The 20,412-nt window shown below is 39.6% G+C and overlaps 2 protein-coding genes across 2 annotated transcripts in view; both read right to left on the bottom strand.

Moving 5' to 3' along the window:
* The window catches only part of oclna (occludin a), a 254,069-nt gene that overhangs the window by 94,248 nt on the left and 139,409 nt on the right, over window positions 1–20,412 (bottom strand). The gene's annotated exons all lie outside the window — the stretch shown is intronic.
* zfyve16 (zinc finger, FYVE domain containing 16) overlaps window positions 265–20,412 on the bottom strand; it is a 29,375-nt gene continuing 9,227 nt past the window's right edge. The window contains exons 5-19 of the mRNA XM_080046925.1: window positions 19,000–19,096; window positions 10,638–10,814; window positions 10,208–10,347; window positions 8,840–9,071; window positions 8,357–8,479; window positions 7,604–7,759; window positions 6,806–7,030; window positions 6,084–6,166; window positions 4,994–5,098; window positions 4,259–4,409; window positions 3,758–3,838; window positions 3,032–3,194; window positions 2,309–2,414; window positions 1,575–1,751; window positions 265–936 (exon numbers count right to left, since the gene is read on the bottom strand). Of these exons, the coding sequence (XP_079903051.1) occupies window positions 778–936; window positions 1,575–1,751; window positions 2,309–2,414; window positions 3,032–3,194; window positions 3,758–3,838; window positions 4,259–4,409; window positions 4,994–5,098; window positions 6,084–6,166; window positions 6,806–7,030; window positions 7,604–7,759; window positions 8,357–8,479; window positions 8,840–9,071; window positions 10,208–10,347; window positions 10,638–10,814; window positions 19,000–19,096 (2,175 nt within the window). The 3' untranslated portion in view covers window positions 265–777. The remainder of the gene's footprint in view (window positions 937–1,574; window positions 1,752–2,308; window positions 2,415–3,031; window positions 3,195–3,757; window positions 3,839–4,258; window positions 4,410–4,993; window positions 5,099–6,083; window positions 6,167–6,805; window positions 7,031–7,603; window positions 7,760–8,356; window positions 8,480–8,839; window positions 9,072–10,207; window positions 10,348–10,637; window positions 10,815–18,999; window positions 19,097–20,412) is intronic.

Genomic DNA, 20,412 nt, shown 5'->3' on the forward strand with positions numbered 1-20,412 from the left:
CACGTTACCATTCACACACAAATTCATACACCGATAGCAGGCTAACTATCGACATTCACACGAGGCAAGGTGGGTGAAGTGTCTTGCCCAAGAACTCCAACAACCATGACACAGGTGGCAGGGCGGGGATCGAAACTCCAACCCTTTGATCATCGGCCGACCCGCTCTACCAACTGAGCCACAGTCGCCCCTAAAATAGTGAGCACCTGATCACATATTATATAAAAGCACTGATAAAACACTGCAACACTGTTTGTAACGTCCATTCGCTTTTAATATCATTGTTTCATTCAATAAGCCCATATTAAAATATAATAATAAATACATCCAAATGAGAGAGATACATTTCTTTAGAGTGTCTTGTGTGTGGTGGAAACATTCACTTAAAGACTCCAGCAGCGGTGTTGGAATCTTGAAAAAGGCAGAGCAGAGAGGAAAAAAAATAGTTTGCTTTTATTTGGTCTTCGTTTTTATTAGTCACTGTCCTCCTTTATAGTGTTAGTCTTCTTGCGTTTTTTTTTTTTTTTTTTTAAAGCAGCTTTGGTGGGAGCACGAAAAAAAAGCACAATTTTTTCCCCCCGTATCGAAACACACAGTCACACACCGACACACACACACACACGGAATAGCCAGTTTTTTTTTCCATAATATCTCAGTTTCCCTCGGTAACTGGCCGTGTGCAAAAGTAGCCGTAGTTGCGTGAGAATGTCCTCTTTTCAGTCATTGTCTTTTTGAAGTGTGTGTGTGAAAGTCTTGAGTCTTTTTTTTAATATGGTTTTATATGGTGTGTGTGATGTAGAAGGTGAACTCCATGTCCATAGGGGTGGAGGGCACACTGGCGCTGCCCCCGTGGATCACTGGGATCAGAGCAGAGTCCAGCTCATTCATGTAGCGCTGAGGCAGGAGACGACCGCCGGACCCAGCCTGGTACTCAACCTGAGAGAATACACACAGACAGAAATATACTCAATACAACTTTACTGTAGAGAGACAGAGAGAGACGCGCACACACACACACACACACACACACACACACACACACACACACACACACACACACACCCACACACACACACAGACAGAAATATACTCAATACAACTTTACTGTACAGAGACAGAGAGAGACGCACACACACACACACACACACACACACACACCCACACACACAGACAGAAATATACTCAATACAACTTTACTGTACTCAACCTGAGAGAACACACAGAGAAATATACTCAATACAACTTTAATAGGGTTAGGAGAAGATATTCTTAATACTTTAACACAGGGCCGTAGCACAAAACCCTGGGCTCCATCCTATACCTATATTTCCAAAAAATCTGGCCTTGATATTACTTTGAGGGCCTTGTTGTTTTACTTATTAATCTGCTATGTAAAGCACATGTAACTTAAAAAAACACAAACTCTGCACTGTATGGTTATAATGTCAATAAAGTTTTTGAATCTTGAAATATATGTTACAGTTCACATACATCTATTTCTGGTCAAAACTGTGAGTAAAATGCTCCACTCTCGAGCCTTTTTAACATTTATTATTATCTTATTTCTCTCTCACCATGTCAGCCTGTGTGGAGATCCTCAGAGAGAGAGAGTTGATGCCGCTGGTAGAGAGCACGGCGAGGTGCGGGGTTAGCGCGCCGCAGGCTGCTAGTGCTAGCTCCTTCTGGAACACGGAGCAGGACGACAGGACAGACGACAGGCTCACGTCCGGGGTCTTTAACTGGTAGAAAACCTGGAGGGACAAAACACATATTTCAGAATTTCCATCGGGATCAGTTAACTGTCTGTCTGTCTGTCTGTCTGTCTGTCTGTCTATTTGGGGGACAAAACACAAGGATATTAAGCACATCAGTAACTTAAAGCCTTTTGGAAACCTGCTATTAAATAGTAAAAATCAATATTGCACTTTTCAAATTTTCTTTTACAAAGTGCTTCACAAGATTGAAGCCGAATCAAAATTAAAATCAAGCAATACAATGCAGAAATAGCACAGATATCCTCAGAGACAACAGAACAATGAACCCCTGTTTACTAAGAAAATATATATAAAGTAGATACACAAAAGAAAAAATCTTAATATATGAATATAAAATGAATAAATAAAATAATAAAACTGATATTTCTGAACAGATATGTTTTAAGCGGTGATTTAAAAGATGTATGAATGTGTGTGTGAATGGTAACGTGGGAAAGGAAAACAGGTCTCCCTTGCAAAAGAGTCTTCGGTCTTAATGGGATTTACCTGTAGAAATAAAGGTAAAAAAAATAAAAAATAGAAGCTGAATTCACCTCTGTGCATCTGATGCTTCTTCCGTCTAAATCAAACTCAGTGTCCTGCAGCATGCGCACACTGTAGACTCCATCCAGAGGACGAGCGTCCACGCCACTAGTTCTACTGCAGAGAAAACAGTACAGAGAACAGGAGGGGTTAAAAGTGACACACACACGACCATATATTCACTGATGTGTGTATGTACAATAAGGCATTACGTGTTTTGAAAGGTAATCATGGCTAAATATGGCTCCAATCATGGCTCGACATAATTTGTTCATTGTTTTACTAAGTGTGTTTTAATTTGTGCAACTGGCTTGATTTAATGTTCGTGTGTGTCTGTCTTTGTATGAGTGAGTGAGTGAGTGAGTGAGTGTCTGTCTGTCTGTCTGGGTATATGTGTGTGGGTTTCTGTTTGTGTAGTCTGTTTGTGTGGCGTTTATGCATGTGAGTGTATGTGTGTCTGTGTGTGTCTGTCTTTATCTGTGTGTGTGTGTGTGTGTGTGAGTGAGTGAGTGAGCCTGTCTGTCTGTCTGTCTGTCTGTCTGTCTGTCTGTCTGTCTGTCTGTCTGTCTGTCTGTCTGTCTGCCTGCCTGCCTGCCTGCCTGCCTGCCTGCCTGCCTGCCTGTCTGTCTGTCTGTCTGTCTGTCTGTCTGTCTGTCTGTCTGTCTGTCTGTCTGTCTGTCTGTCTGTCTGTCTGTCTGTCTGTCTGCCTGCAGTATGCATAGTAGTTCAGTTACCCCGTATTAACAGGTGATTTCCAGTCTATCCATCGCACAGACACGATCTCTCTGAGTTCTCCTCCGTCGTTCCTCCCACAGGGGATCTGGAAGTCCGTCTGCTCCCTGAGCGCCACACGAAGAGACTCCATGGTCTCAGGAGGGATCTGAACCATCAACCCATCTGAAATACACACACACAGAAAGAAAACACACACTTAAAGCTACTGTGCGTAACTTTTTTTTATAAACAGCTCTGGAAAAAATTAAAGAGACCACTCCAAGTGTTCAGGGTCTCTCGTTTTATATTCATAGGCATAATGTTTGAGTAGAATGAACATTTTGGTTTTATAATATAAAATACTGACAACATTTCTACCAAATTCCAATACATTTTTTGTCAGTAAAAGCATATCGACAATGTGGATTTGGGAACTGCTGAACTGTATTGGAGTTGACAGATTGACGTATGTTGCTAGGGCCAAGGGGGGGGCTATGACAAGCTCTGGGAGCCGTACCTAAGCATGATGGCAAACGAGAACATGGGACAGTTATTTTTTTTTTTGCTAATTTCTGTTTTTTATTTTATTTTATTATTTGCTTGTTTTTTGTTTGTTGTCATGGTGCAGGTGTGTGGGTGCAGGTGTGTGTGTGTGTGTGTGTGTGTGTGTGTGTGTAAACAAATAAAAAAACTGCAATAAATATATTGTGAAATAAATTAAAATTAAGAAAGATCAGTTACTTTACCTTCAACGATGCTGGATTTGGCGATGAATCCCGATGAGGCTTTCAGCGCTCCGTTAAAGACCACAAAGCTGGCGCCGGTCACTGCAACAACACACACACAAGGTTACATATTATCTATATGAATATAATCTATATGCATGTTTGTGGAGTTATGTTAAAGGTAGTGTGTAATAACGTGTACTTTGGTGCCATCTAGTGGTTACAGTTCTTGATTGCACAGCCCCTCTGCCAGCTGAGGTGGCCTTCAAGGACAAGAAGCTAGTAACTAAAGCTGGCATCATCCACCACTGCCTCAAGTCTTTCCCACAATATCAAGTGATGAGGTGAAGATGTATTTAGTTATTTATTCTATAGTACTTCATCTTCTTGGTCTTCCAACAGGTGCATTTCCCCCAAGACGCCCACTATCAAGTGTGTTCTGAAAAAACCCCAATTCCTTTTAGGCACTGCACCTTTAAGTTAACACAGAGAAGGAGGAGACAGTGTATCTCGTGCCCCTACCTGTGCGTGTCTTGCCCGGCTTGCTGTTTGCCTGCGTCTGATAGTTTGCGTCTTGGTTCTGGAAACAGACGAGGTGAGAATCGGCCTCTGAGCTGAAATGAGCTCCGATGCTGATCACATGCTCGTTGGAGGCATTTACCACCTTCTGCATCTGTGAAAGACATATACATTATTATCAACATTGAAATACACATTAACTCATTTTTATTTCACACAGATTTATTAGTATTTAATTTTGTTTGGGGGGGTTTGGGGGGGGGGGTCACATCGATAACCAGCCACTGACCTAGTGTCTTAAATTTGTTTCTTCACATTTTGGAAGCTGGAACCAACAAATATTTGGCCTTTTGAAGGAAGACGTCTGTGTGTGTGTGTGTGTGTGTCTGTCTGTCTGTCTGTCTGTCTGTCTGTCTGTCTGTCTGTCTGTCTGTCTGTGTGTGCGTGCGTGCGTGCGTCTTTTGAATTTCTCTCCAACTGTTCTCCTGATCTACTCCACACTTGGTGGGTGTGTTGCTGAGGAACAAAGGGAGAGCAGTGCTGAGAGTGAAGGTGTTTGGGGGTCAGTAATTCTGGAGAAAACTGAAAACCCAGTCAAAGCAGCCAGACTTTTGGATACAGTACTGGTGCTTGGAATGGCCAAAAAGGACGAGAGTGCGTGCCCCACTACCGTAGAAGCATGGACACTGAACACTCAAAATCCATGAAACTGCACACGGGCAGAAGTGGAAGTCTGACCTCGTTGAAGCTGCTTTTAGGAATGTCGATGTAGCTGTGTCCCATCTCCATGTGGATCCTCATGCCCTGAACCACAGACAGACTGTACTGGTAGTTCCTCAAGTCCTGTCATACAAAAATAAACATTCCTTTATTGTCTGTGTGTGCATTATAGACATACAACAAAATTCAAGTGCACTGCCTGAAATGGTGCTCAAAATATAACCACACACATGTAGCTCACATAACCTTTTATTTATACAGGTAAATCCCATTGAGACCGGAGACTCTTTTGCAAGGGAGACCTGTTTTCCTTTCCCACGTTACCATTCACACACACACATTCATACACCGATAGCAGCAGGCTAACTATCGACATTCACACGAGGCAAGGTGGGTGAAGTGTCTTGCCCAAGGACACAACAACCATGACACAAGTGGCAGGGCGGGAATCGAACTGCCAACCCTTTGATCATTTGCCAACCCGCTCTACCATCTGAGCCACAGTCGCCCACAATCACATACACAATTGTCAACATATGAGTAATAAAAGAATACAATTTGATCGAATGCTTAAAATGTTCTCAAAGTGAGTTTCCATGACATCCAGAATCTGGTCTTAATAACCTCCCTAACGATGTCTGTGAAAAAGCCTTTGTGGTGAAATTACTGGAACTTTTCCGTTTAAATATTTAACCATTTTGAATCTGAAAAGTTATGCAAGAAAGTTTCGACACTGGTTTAAAATGACACGGATAAAATTATCCACAACAGACTAACAACTTTTTTTTTTAATTATAGGGAATTAATAACAGCAGACACTTCATTTAAAATATTTTTTAAATGTGGTAAGAACAAAAGAAAATCATTTTAGGTCTGACAGTACTTTGTAAGCAGCAGACTATTGAGAACGAAGGCCTTGGATCTGCTTGTGTGTTATAACTTATAACGTGTGAATGTTGATAGTTAGCCTGCTATCGGTGTATGAATGTGTGTGTGAATGGTAACGTGGGAAAGGAAAACAGGTCTCCCTTGCAAAAGAGTCTCCGGTCTCAATGGGATATACCTGTATAAATAAAGGTTAAAAAAAATAATAATAATAATAACTTACAGCGAGTAGATTCATGATGGTGTGACCCGTCTCGCGATACACAGAATCCCTGAAACGGACGCTGATCAACGGCGTGGGATAGACTGAAAGAGAGAGAAAATATATTTAGTTTGCAATCACTTAAAAACATTAAACTAACCCGAAAAGGTTCATTCAGTCTAACTTAACTAAAGGTGTAGTCAGCAATGCTTGTTGTCAAAATCACTTTGTCAAAATCAGTGAATATCTCCTCACGATCTGTTGCCTGTGTGTGTGTGTGTGTGTGTGTGTGTGTGTGTGTCTGTGTGTGTGTGTTTTGACCAAAAATCCTGTGTTAATACATAGCCTAAGCTCTGTAAACGGGCACGTTGCAAGAAATGGTGGGCCCCCTTTGTTTACATACCTGTTAACAGAGCCTAGGCTGTGTATAAGATGATCGTGCGAAAGTAACTTAGACAATAAGCATCCTCCAGAATCTTTTTTTCTACAGATTATATAAAACTTTATCGGTCTTGTATTTTGAATCACTGACTTTAAATGGCTTTTTAAATCATCAATTTTTTAATTTTTGCTCTAGACAATATAAAAACTTTATCAGTAATATATTCCAGGACAAAAACATATCACTTACTCCACTTTAAAAAAAAAGAAAATGTTTATTTGTTTTTTTTTGTTCCAGATTAAATAAAACTTTATCGTTCATATATTCCAGGACACACACAGGTTAAACAGCAGCTACCCACCACTGTATTCAGCCCCGAGCCGAAGCAGCAGCCGTAGGGGAAAGACTTTGGCCCAGGGCACCTCTAGTTTCTGGATGAGCAGGCCGCAGAGGAAGGGTTGTGTGGGGAGCGTGAGCCCGTCTAGAGGCTGGCAGGTCGGGCAGAAGAACAGCATCCCCGCGTGGTCCTTACTGCCCAGGAAACTACTGGTGAACGTCACGTTATCATACTCCTCCAGGAACTTCCCTGGGACAGAAATAAATCATAAAAACATATTATTCCCTAAAGTTTGAATTATATAAAGTAGCTGCGAGGAACTTTGAATATTTCTGAAACAGTCTAATTTTCTCATCAATTAATAATTTTTTTTTAAACATATATGTAAGAAATTATGTATTAACATATCAGTAAAAAAAATATGTTGTAAGACAAAGATACCTGGTAGTTAAAAGGATATGTTTGGATAAGATTAAAAAATAAAAATGTAAGAAGTTTGACAACAGACTAACAATGACTAATCGGTTAAATAAGTGTTTACTTCCCACTCCTTTGCGAACATTTAACTCAAAATCATCAAGTATTTGTCAATCGTAGGCTATATCTCGTTATGCTTTCTATTTTGTGTAATATCATTATTTTCTGTATGACCCTTGTACTGTTGAAATAAAGTTAAATCAAAACAAAGAAAGAATAAGATTCTGTAATCTTTTGTACAAAAATGGTCAAAACATCAAGGAAAACAAACAGCCTGTAACGTGTGTGTGTGTGTGTGTGTGTGTGTGTGTGTGTGTGTGTGTGTGTGTGTGTGTGTGTATCTACCTTTCTGGGCTTCCTGGTAGATGTTGAGATAGAGCGTGAACAGGTCTTTAGGGAGAGATTTTTCATCTGGTAAAACTTCCAGGAGAAACACCAGCTCTCTCTGCCCCAAAGCCTGCAGCCCGTTAGAGGCAAAGCACCAGCAATGCCGACTTGAGTCTGATGGATGAGACAGATACAGACAGACAGACACACAGACAGACACACAGACAGACAGACAGACAGACAGACAGACAGACAGACAGACAGACAGACAGACATGTATTATGAGCCGTTAGTTAAAAGCAGAGGTGAACGTCAACCAAAGTGATGATGTTGAAGCGCTTCTGTCTGTATATGCTTTGTTTGACTATGTTCTGACTGTGACTATTTATATGTTCTCTGTTGTTTTTAAATGATTGTCTGTAACTGTGGAACTGTGCTGCTGTCTGCCTTGGCCAGGACTGTCTTGTAAAAGAGTTTTTTTTTATCTCAATGAGACTTCTCCTGTATAAATAAAGGTTAAAAAAACAAAAAAAAAAACACATTAGCCGATTTTTTTATTTTTCTTTGCATGGTTAAAGGATATTTCATTTATTTTTATTTATTTAACCTTTATTTAACCAGGAAAGTCTTATTGAGATTAAAAATCTCTTTTACAAAAGAGTCCTGGCCAAGACAGGCAGCAGCACAGTTAGTTACAGACAATCATTTAAAAACAACAGAGAACATAAAAATAGAAATAAATAAATAAAAATATTCATATATTCTACTCACATGTGACCAGCTTGACGTTGACCAGCAGGTTTGCGTTGAGGACAAAGGTCAGAGGTCGAGGTCCTCCCTCCTCTAGAAGGTGCAGGATCTGACACGGGGCAGGACTCTCCTCTACCAAGATATCTAGAAAGAAGAAGAAAAACACAGCAGAGCAAAGTTATAGTTACCACCAGAAACAATAGGAGTGAATATGTAAACCCAGTTATTCTGACAACATTGAATAAAAACAAAGAAATGTTACAGGTCCAACCTAGTAAGATAGTTAAATAGTTTTTTGGTAAAAAGATACTCATTGAGCACATATTCACACATAACACCAACCAACATGTAAAACTGCATGGTGTATGTCTAAAAAAAAGCTCTAAACCCCTGTAAACCCCCTGAACCCCCACCCTTTACCTCCTGCGTGTTCAGTAATTAACTTAAAAATGCCAAAATTAGCCAAAAAAACCCATGTAAACCCCCTGTAACCCGCCCCCCTACCTCCTGTGTCGTCCTCCCCCGTGGTGATGAGCAGAGGGGGCAGCTCCTCCTGGGTGTCGGGCAGCAGACTGGGGACTCTGGAGACCGAGGAGCTGAGAGCAGAGAGCAGGGAATAGTCCCACGGGCCGGAGACTGGGGCCCGGACCACCTCCACCTCCACTGCTGCTGCTGCTGCTGCTGCTGAGGTGGGACAGCCTTCAGGGAGACACTCCTCTGAGGCTGCTGGGCCCGGCTGGAAGGGGAGAAGTTTTTATTTATTTATTTGTTTATTAACTAGAGAAGACAGTGACTTTAGTATCATAAATATCTATTATTTTATTTAAAGTGACACACTGTAGGTGACATAGGGGAACATTTTTAAGTCAGATATCATCATGAAACTTTGTCACTTGATCTTTTACATTACATTTTTTTCTTATTTTCAGAAATGCAAATTTGGCAATATCTAAATTATTCTTTAAAAAACTAAATCTAGAGGTTGGCTAATGCAAGAGTTAAAATCAGAATGCTGCTTGAAAAAAATATGTGTTTTCTTTGCCTGCGGTGGCTTGCCTAAGAAACAGAGGATTTTCTTCAATTATTTCAAATTTAACTCACTTTTTGTGAACATAATATATAAATCATAATCACAGGTTCAAAGTGTAAACATAAAATAAAGAGCAAGCAATGCAACCAGTAAATAAATAGTAAGTAAAAATAAACATATAAGAAGAATATTCATAAAATAAAATAAATTAATAAAAATAAATAAAGGGGGGTGTAAAGGATTTTTTTCTTAAGTCATAAAAAATAGGAATCTTTCGCAGTAGCTGCGAGTGTGGATGTGATATTGTCAATGCATTAAAGAAAATTAATTAAATACACATAAAATTGTGTTTGGGATTTCTTTCTAAAGTGATAAAAACTGGGAATCTTTCTCAGTATCTGTGCTGTACATGTAATATTGTCTTACTGTCGTCTGGTCTGGGGAAAAATTCCTTTTATAACTTGATTTTTAGATACTTTTTTTGTGTACTTATATAAATCTTAATGACAGCTTCAAAGTTTTAACATAAAAGATAGAGCAAGCAATGCAACCAGTAAATGAATAAAAATAAACATATAATAATAATAATAATAATAATAATAATAATAATAATAATAATAATAATAATAATAATAATAATAATAATAATAATAATACAATTAAATTGAAATTAAAAATAAAATAAAATAAAATAAAATAAAATAAAATAAAATAAAATAAAATAAAATAAAATAAAATAAAATAAAATAAAATAAAATAAAATAAAATAAAATAAAATAAAATAAAAATAAATATAGGAATGTTTTCCCTGTATCAGTGCTGTGAATGTAACATTGTCTTACTGTCGTCTGTTCTGGTGAGACTCCACTGAACTCCTGTGAGCTGCGACGGCTCGTCACACACAGCTTGCTGGTGTCGGCCACTTCTCCGTTGGGCAAGATGCCGTCAGCAAACCACACGCGCTTCTGCTCACGAGGACAACCTGACAATACACACAGAAAAACAAAGAATTAAACAATTTATCTAACTTTGGGTGTATCAGAGAAGTGAACATTTTCTAAGGTTTATTCTCATAACTGAATAAACAACTTTTACATTTTTTTTAATTCTAAGTATATTACATGAAGAAAAAATGTGTTGTAAACTAACTGCAGGCTCTGTGAATATAAACAAATGCCCTGAAACTGCACAGTGCACCTTTAACTAAAAGCTATGAATGGTCATTTATAGGGGTCTATAGTGGTCTATGAATAGTATTCTAGTGTTCCTTACTGTCGTTGTTGGGATGCTTGAGGACGGACACAGGCACCATGACGGTGGGAGGAGGGGAGTTGAGTGTGCCGGCGGCTCTGGCCTGCTGCAGAGGCGGGATGGTGCTGCAGTATTCAGACGGGACGTTTGGGTTTGGACTGGGACCCGCTGGACTCATCATCCGCTCCAGGGCCGCCGCTACAAGGGCACAGAGAGAGGGAGAGGGGGGGGGGTCAGAGAGAGTGTGTGTGTGTGTGTGAGTTTGTGAGTGAGTGAGTGAGAGAGAGAGGGAGAAGGAGAGATGGGGGGAGAGAGAGGGAGACAGACAGACAGAGAGAGAGGGGGGGGTCAGTGTGTGTGTGCGTGAGTGTGTGAGAGAGAGAGGGATAAGGAGAGAGAGGGGGGAGGGAGAGAGTGAGTGAGTGAGTGAGAGAGAGAGGGAGAGGGGAAAGAGAGAGAGAGAGATAGAGAGACAGAGAGAGAGGGGGGAGAGAGAGAGAGAGAGGGAGGGAGAGAGAGAAAGAGAGAGAAAGGGAGAGAGAGAGAGAGAGAGAGAGAGAGAGAGAGAGAGAGAGAGAGAGAGGGGGCAACAGACAGGTTTAAATATAGCACAAGGTTGAAGAGGATTTTTCTTAACTTTTTTTTTTTAACCTTTATTTATACAGGTAAATCCCATTGAGACCGGACACTCTTTTTCAAGGGGAGACCTGTTCCCATTCACACACACATTCATACACAGATAGCAGGCGAACTATCGGGAGACATTTAGGGTTCAGTGTCTTGCTCAGGGACACTTGGACATGTGGCGGGGAGACGGGGGATCGGAAGTAATTTACATCAGTATCAATGCAAGTTCATATAACTTTATGCATGGACTAAATAATCTCAACAACAGCCGTCATAAATTAAAGATGTATTTTTGTTCTCAAAACTATTGAATATCTCGTCACAAATGATCCACTATTGGGGGCGCCCTTAGCTCAGTTGGTAGGGCGGCGCACCCCCCCCCACCCCCCCGGGCCGGGCCCAGCAGCAGACCCGGGTTCGATTCCCTCTCTGCCCCATTTTCAACTCTGACTCTTCAAACTGTCAAATAAAGCATAAAAATGCCCCAAAAAATATATATAAAAAAAAAATAATAATAATTATCCACTATTCACAATTACGAAAAAAGTCTAGTGTTCATACCCAGCCTAGGCTCTGTAAACTGGTATGTGAACAAAGGGTTTATAAACGATGGGGCCCACATAGATAGATAACATCATTATATGTGCTCATCACCTCTCCAAGGCTGCTGCTACAAGGACAAAGGAGGCACACAGGAGGTTTAAATATAGCACAAGGTTGAAGAGAGGATGGATTTTAATGTGACGTAATGTCAAACACAAGACACTGCCTAGGCTCTGTAAACGGGCATGTTGCTAGCTAACGATAGGCCCTCTTAGTTTACCTACCAGTTTCTTGATTCTAACCCATTCAAATAATAGATTTATTTTTTTTTCTTCGGAGAAAATTATTTGTTTTAAAGAAATGCTTGCTTTAGTATCAAGAAAATAGTTCACATTCTTGAAAAATTCAGAAAACTAGTTAACTTTTATTAAGAGAGGTTAAAATTATCCCACCACAATGGCATTTTTTTTAAAAATAATTGTAACAAGAAATTGAGTCTTTTAATGTACTTTTAGGTGTCTATTTGACTAAACCTTGTCCGTTTGCTTCCGTTAATACAAGGGCTGCCGCTACGAGGACAAAGGAGGCACACTGGAGGTTTAATAATAGCACAAGGTTGAAGAGACGATGGATTTTGATGTAACGTAATGTCTAAGAATAAGAACCCATGTTAATTCACATTATTTAAAAGGTGGAGTCAGTGATTCTGGAGAACGCTTGTTGTCAAAATCACTTCTTGTCAAAATCAGCGAATATCTCCTCAAGATCTGCTACCTGTCTGTGTTAATATATACACAGCCTAGGCTCTGTAAACAGGCAGGTTGCTAGCTACTGTGGGCCCCTTTGTTTTCATACACTTTGTTTACAGCACTGTTTACAGAGCCTAGGCTGTGTATTAACAGTACACTGGAATTTTTCTCAATACAAACACAGTAGGCCTACGGACTTTGTGACTAATATGTGTGTGTATATTTAATATATACACACACACACACACGCACACACACACACACACACACACACACACACACACACACACACACACACACACACACACACACACACACACACACACACACACACTGTAAGGATCAGGGAACGTTGGAGTCATGCGTCAAGACGACGTGAGTAAGTCTGACCACAGAGTTACATAGTTACAGTTGCTATGAGGAAGTTCCCATAAGCTATTAATGCATTTGTCAATCAATAAAACCAAACTTAAAACAACATTAACTTAACTTAATTAATTAATTAAGTTAGTAGCCTTTTATTAAGTGTGATAATTTATGCTGTATGATATGTATGCGTCTCAGGCTCCTGTTCACCTTGAAGGTCCTTATTTCTCGAAGAGTGACCCATCCGCAATAAATTATCTCACACACACACACACACAGAATCTGAAAGCACACACACAGAGACACACACACACACACACACACACACACACACACACACACACACACAGACAGACAGAATCCGAAAACACACACACACACACAGAATCCGAAACACACACACACAGAGACACACACACACACCTCTGTAGATTTCAATATAAGGGGACTTGAGGAGAGCTTGTTCTGTGCGGTTCATTTTCATTCTAGGATTTATCATCAATGACATTTTTAAGATTTGAGTGACAGCTTGGCCCTACACAGCGCGTTATATATTACAAATGAATGAAGGGTATTGCACACATGAGTTGTCACTTCCAGGAAAAGCTGACACACACACACACACACACACACACACACACACACACACACACACACACACACACACACACACACACACACACACACACACACACACACACACACACACACACACACACACACACACACACACACACACACACACACACACACACACACACACACACACACACACACACACACACACACACAGCTGACGTGGCGGCCCCTCTGCATTATATTGATTAAGCATCATAGATCTTTATTGATCTGTTGCGTAGTGACGATGACGACAGTGTGCCCTTACATAAGCTCAGGAAAACAGAGTCTCTTCTTAAAGGTACAGTGTGTAATATTGGTGTTGTTTTGGAGGCATCTAGTGGTGAGATTGTAGATGTCAACACTCCCTTTGCTGACCTTTGGAGGAATTTACAGAAGCTACGGTGGCCTTCAAGGACAAGAAGCTATAGTTACTAAAGAAGGCATCATCCACCACTGCCTCAAGTCTTTCCCACAATATCAAGTGATGAGGTGAAGATGTATCTAGTTATCACTTCGATAGTACTTTTGTGACCAAGTTTTTATGGATTTTAAAAATTTTTAACAAATTTTGGGCCTAACAATATATGAGAAAGTAATTACAAACAAGAAAAACAAACAAAATGTTGTTTCCTTACCTTTCCTTAGTAAATTAACATTTTGAAAATAAAGTACAGATAAAGTCTACAACTTGAATTCTGAATAATATAAGTATAAAAATAATATGGTTTGTCCGTTCTGTGCTACTGTAGAAATGGCGGTGCAACATGGCGGCCTCAGTGCCCCGCTCCTATGTAGATATAAAAGGCTCATTCTAAAAGGTAATTTAAAAGAAAAACTTGTATATTTTCAAGTGATTATATTCTTATTAAAACATACTTATGAATATCACATTCCTATTTCTACCAAGTCTGTTCTGAGAAACACAGATAAATTCTACACACTGCAGCTTTAAGAAAAAATAAAAAGCCCTCACTCCGATGGTTAAAAATTAAAATTGGTCCTCACAAAGACGCCTGTCCAAGTACACACACACACACACACACACACACACACACACACACACACACACACACACACACACACACACACACACACACACACACACACACACACACACACACACACACACACACACACACACACACACACACACACACACACACACACACACACACACACACAAAATAAAAAGTCTTCCATACTTGCATAACTTTCTCCTTGTTCTTGCGAGGAAAGCATGACAAGGCATAACTGAAGTCATCCAAGGCTTACAGCAAACTACTTTTAACTGACCCCATTTTAACTATAGCACTTAGAAATTTGCCCAACAACAATGTTTAAGATTCAAGATTCAAAGTGTGTATTGTCATATGCCACAATAAGAAACATGTTCTCAGTCATACAGTGAAATTCTTCCTTTTGTTTTTCCACAGACTGAAAGCCAAGAAAAAAAAATATATAAATATGCAATAATTTCCCTCGGCATAAAAAAAAGTTCTATGTCATCATATCTTAATAAAATATCTTCTTTTAAAAAATCTAGATTATAAAAGCTACAATGAAAAACAGCAGCAGTTAATAGCAACATATTAACAACAGTCTTAAGAATTCAGAAGCATCTAACACACATTTTCTATGGCATTTTCTATCATGTATATTTAATCTGTCCTGTCTTCAACATAACTTAAAAAAAAACATGTTTAAAAAAAAATGTATAATAATTTTTTGGAGGGATCTTACCGCATCATCGTTTGCGCTAAAAATCAAACGGTCGACATCATTGCGAATCTATTCCTGAGTCTGACTGTGGACTCTCCCATCGCTGCCTTTTACAAGCTTGTTTTCCCCGAGTCTCTCCATATGTTGTTAGCCGTTATAGCCCGTTAGCTTTTGGCTTGAGCAGAGCGTGTGCTGTGTGTGTGTGTGTGTGTGTGTGTGTGTGTGTGTGTGTGTGTGTGTGTGTGTGTGAGAGAGAGAGAGGTGCTGTGCAGTGAGTCACACACACACACACACACGCAGCCCAGTCACCGTTACCGATAGAGATGGAAAGCAAACGAAGGAAAGATTGTATCCATCGGCTACGAAAAATTGGATCACCTCTTCCTCTGTCTTCCTGAATGAGACATAGTGTGTGTGAGTAAGCATCACATGTGTACTGCGTTAAGGCGGATCCTGTCGCGCTCGCAAACACACACACACACACACACACACACACACACACACACACACACACACACACACACACACACAGGATCCTCTGTAATTCTATCCTTGTGAGGACACTAATTGACATAATGCATTCCTCTAGCCCCTTACCCTAACCGCAACCATCACAACTAAATGCCTAACCCCGACCCTTACACTAACCCTAACATAAACCTAATTCATACCTGAACCTTAAAACCTAGTGTTAACCCTCAAACAGCCCTGTGAAGAAAATGTCCTCACTCCGATGGTTATAAATTAAAAATGGTCCTCATAAAGATGCCAGTCCAAGTATACACACACACACACACAGAGGGAGAGACACACACACACACACACACACACACACACACACACACACACACACACACACACACACACACACACACACACACACACACACACACACACACACAATCAAGGACAAATGCCAGTGTCCTGCTATAACTCTCCTCCCTCTCTCCTGCCCTATCCATCCATCTTCTCCGTGCTGCAGTCTTTAACCATAAAAAGGTTCCTCTATGAAAGACGCCTTTTAACATCAAAGCAACACACACACACACACACACACACACACACACACACACACACACACACACACACACACACACACACACACACACACACACACACACACACACACACACACACACACACACACACACACACACACACACACACACACACACACACACACACACACACACACACACACACACACACACACACACACACACACAAAATCCCAAGAAGAGCCCAAGAAATGTTTCAGTTGTTGATTCTACGGCTAAGAAACAAAACCTGGACGTACAGCAGAAGGTATAAAATCCATATGCCAACACTGAAGGCTTTACCTCATGTAGATGCACCGACAGTGTTGTTGTAATTACTCAGAATTCCTCATCGGGGCAACATAACTCACGCACTATAGCTTTAAGTTTGGTCTATGGAGAGGATGAAAATACTCAAACCGACTCCAAAAGAGGCAGAAAAAATAAATTGAACAAATTTTGGTTTGTGTTGACAGCTGACAAATATTAAAAGTTGCACAAGCAGAAGCAGCTTTTAGTTTTCATGCTCCACATATCTGGAACAAACTCCCAGAAAAAAACTTGAGGTCTGCTGCAGCTCTCAGCTCTTTAAAATCAAGACAGAAGCCTTTCCAGTTTGCCTTCCAACCTGGAACTTTTTATTTTTCATCTTTTTATAATTAATTTATCAATTTGTCTGCCTATTTTTTTTGGCTTTTTGTTTTTATTATCTCTTACAGGGCACTCATAAATTCTGTGATCTGATTGGTCAATCTTTAAAATCCTATCTGAAGACTATTCAGTTTGCCTTCGAACCTGCAACTTTTAATTTACTTGTTTAAATTGTCCATGATATATATTTTTTTTTTCCCATTTTTTAACAATTTGCCTATATCCGCTTTTTGCTTTTATAATCTCTTATTACAGGGCACTCATAAATGCTGTGTTCTGATTGGTCAATCCCAGAAATCTACGGTCCGTTATATATCGATAATGCCCTTTGCTGTTAAAGATAATTCACCGTTGCTATGGACCCCAACCTACTGACATTGTTTTGATGGATCACTACCTGTCATATCAATCCACTGACAGGACATCTACAAACAGTAACATACAACTCCTTCAAAATAAAATGCAATACTTGGGCGGCTGTGGCGAAGTGGATAGGGTGGTGGACCCGCAACTATAGGGTCGGTGGTTCGATCCCCCGTCTCCCCGCCACATGTCCAAGTGTCCCTGAGCAAGACACTGAACCCTAAAAATGTCTCCTGATAGTTAGCTTGCACCCTGCGTGGTAGCTGCTGCTGCTGCTATCGGTGTATGAATGTGTGCTCCAGTTCTAAGTCGCTTTGGATAAGAGCGTCTGATAAATGACATGTAATGCAATGTAATGTAATAATACGTTTTCAACATGACTGAATATGGAGAGCAGGGGACTTCACACACACACACAACACAGCAGCGTTATCTCATTCAAGGAGTTTGTTATAAATTAACAACTGTTCAGAGCGCGGGAGAGGATCTATAAATCATTTCTATTGTGTCTCAGCCTTCAAACAACTCCTGAATGACTAAGCATTTTCTGCTAACACACTGCAGTGGTGAAGTACAGCTCTGGAAAAAATTAAGAGACCAGTCTGGATTTTTTTTTTAAATCTTCATCTCTACATTACGTAATGAATATGCTCTTAATGACAAAAAAAAGTATTGGAATTTGGTAGAAATGTTGTCAGTAGTTTATATAATAAAACCAAAATGTTCATTCTACTCAAACATATGCCTATAAATAGTAAAACAAGAGACACTGAACATTTGGAGTGGTCTCTTAATTTTTTCCAGAGCTCTATGTCCCATTAAAGGTGCACTATGCAGTTTCAGAGGAGGGGGGTTTGTTTACATTCACAGAGTAGCTTACTAAACATATTTTCACTAGATGTAATTCTTAGTATTGATAAATTCTATCATCATAAATCAAAACTAAATTATATTGAGGAACCTGGAACCAAACGTAAAACTAGAATATGTTTGTAAACCAAACTGTGGGCCCTGCTGCTGTAAACAACAACAACAGTGAAACAGTAATTTTTCAGGAAGCTTTCTAACTTCAAACAGTGTTCCAGGGATCAAATTTTCCTGTGAGGAAAGTTTTTTTATTCAGTTATGAGAATATACCTTAGAAAAAAATGTCCCATCTCTGACACACCCACAGTTACATAGTGCACCTTTAAACCTGCAGTGTGTAGAATTTTGGGTTTTATTTCCTAGCAGATTTTGTAGAAAGTAATTATAATATCCATAAGTACATTTAATTTAGTGCATAATAGCTGAAAAAAAAGTTTTGAATAATTTTCTTTTCCCATAGAAAGGGTCTCATATATGTCCATATTTCTGCATATTTTGGACCAAGGCCTAGTGCCGCCATCTTGAAAGTGTCATAGTTGGAATGTCATCGGGTGCATTGTTTAAAATTTAGAATTGTTCTTGTCCTTGAAGGCCGCTGTAGCTTCTGTTATTATTCAAAAGGGGTGGGGTTACCCAGGGAGCGTTGCATTCTAGAACTTTGTAGAACTTTCTTGATGATGTCATATTACACACTGCACCTTTAAAGGATGCTGAAATACATATATTTTGGCACACTAGCGAACTAACTAACTAACTGCTCACATGTCTGTATAAAACCTACGGGAGTGAATGGGATTAGGTCAGGATAAGACCAAAACAAGCCAATAAGCAAGGCCTTACCTCTGTGTATTGTGTCAAAGCAGATGACACACACGCGAGCCTCTTTTTCCAGGTATTTCAGCTTACACTTCCGGTTGCAGCAAACAGCACAGTACACCTGCCAAAGAGGAGAGAAGAACATAACATTAATACACAATAAATTCACATAAATGCTACTGGGTTGCTCATGGTTAGAATCCAGCCCGGGTCGTTCTCTGCATGTCATTCCCCTCTCTGACACATTTCATCTCTGTCTCTCCAAACCGTCTAATGAAAGCAAAAATACCCCGATAACATTTTAAATTTTTTAATTTGCTCCAGTAATTTTTTAATATTGTCAATACTTTGACGAAAAATAATTGTACCGGTAACCAAATTGTAAAAAGCTACAACTTGTGTGACATTGTACATATACAGTATTGTCTAAAAAACAGGGAAAAATAATCACAACATTAAACCTGCAGTGTGTAGAATTTTGGGTTTTATTTCCTAGCAGATTTTGTAGAAAGTAATTATAATATCCATAAGTACATTTAATTTAGTGCATAACAGCTGAAAAAAATGTTTTGAATTGTTTTTTTTTCCCTTAGAAAGGGTCTCAGATATGTCCATATTTCTGCATATTTTGGACCAAGGTCTAGTGCTGCCATCTTGAAAGTGTCATAGCTGGAATGTCATCAGGTGCATTGTTTAAAATTTAAAATTGTTCTTGTCCTTGAAGGCCACTGTAGCTTCTGTTATTATTCGAAAGGGTTGGGGTTACCCAGGGAGTGTTGCATTCTAGAACTTTGTAGAACTTTCTTGTTGATGTCATATTACACACTGCACCTTTAAAGTATATTTAAACAACAATAAAAAATATCATAAATATAAGAAAGAAATACACTATAGTTCACAGTATAACCACACTGTCTTCCCTAGTCTGTTGAGTATTTAGTATCAGCTCTGGGAACAATATAAACAGAGCAGTAACAGTTTGTTCCGTAGCTGTTTTAATCGTTTGGCTTTCAGAGGACTTATCTCCATGTTTAGGACAAAAGGCTCAGTGGGGATCTATACACATTTTGCTGACTCACTCACTGAACTATATTTGGACCCGGGACGTAATCCCTTGTATTTAACATCACGGCACGGTAGCAAAGGGGTTGAATCTCATGTCATGAAGCTTATGCCCCGACAATCATCCAAAAACTCTTAAAATGGCAGTAAAATATACACCTTACTTAAAGGAATACTTCACCCATACGGAACCAGCGTTCTATCATTATAAAATAACTATTATAATATAATGAATTAGGTTTTTCTTCCCTCAGTCTTCCCTTAGTCTTCCCTTGGCCCAGCTGTCCTGTTAATCCTAACCCTTACTGTGATGTCACAAGAAGGAAACTGTAGGGTTAGACAGTGAGACCATAAAACACTCTTTCTGCCTTTTCT

Source organism: Ammodytes marinus (assembly GCF_949987685.1).
Source record: "Ammodytes marinus genome assembly, chromosome: 18".
Classification (NCBI taxonomy): Eukaryota; Metazoa; Chordata; class Actinopteri; order Uranoscopiformes; family Ammodytidae; genus Ammodytes; species Ammodytes marinus.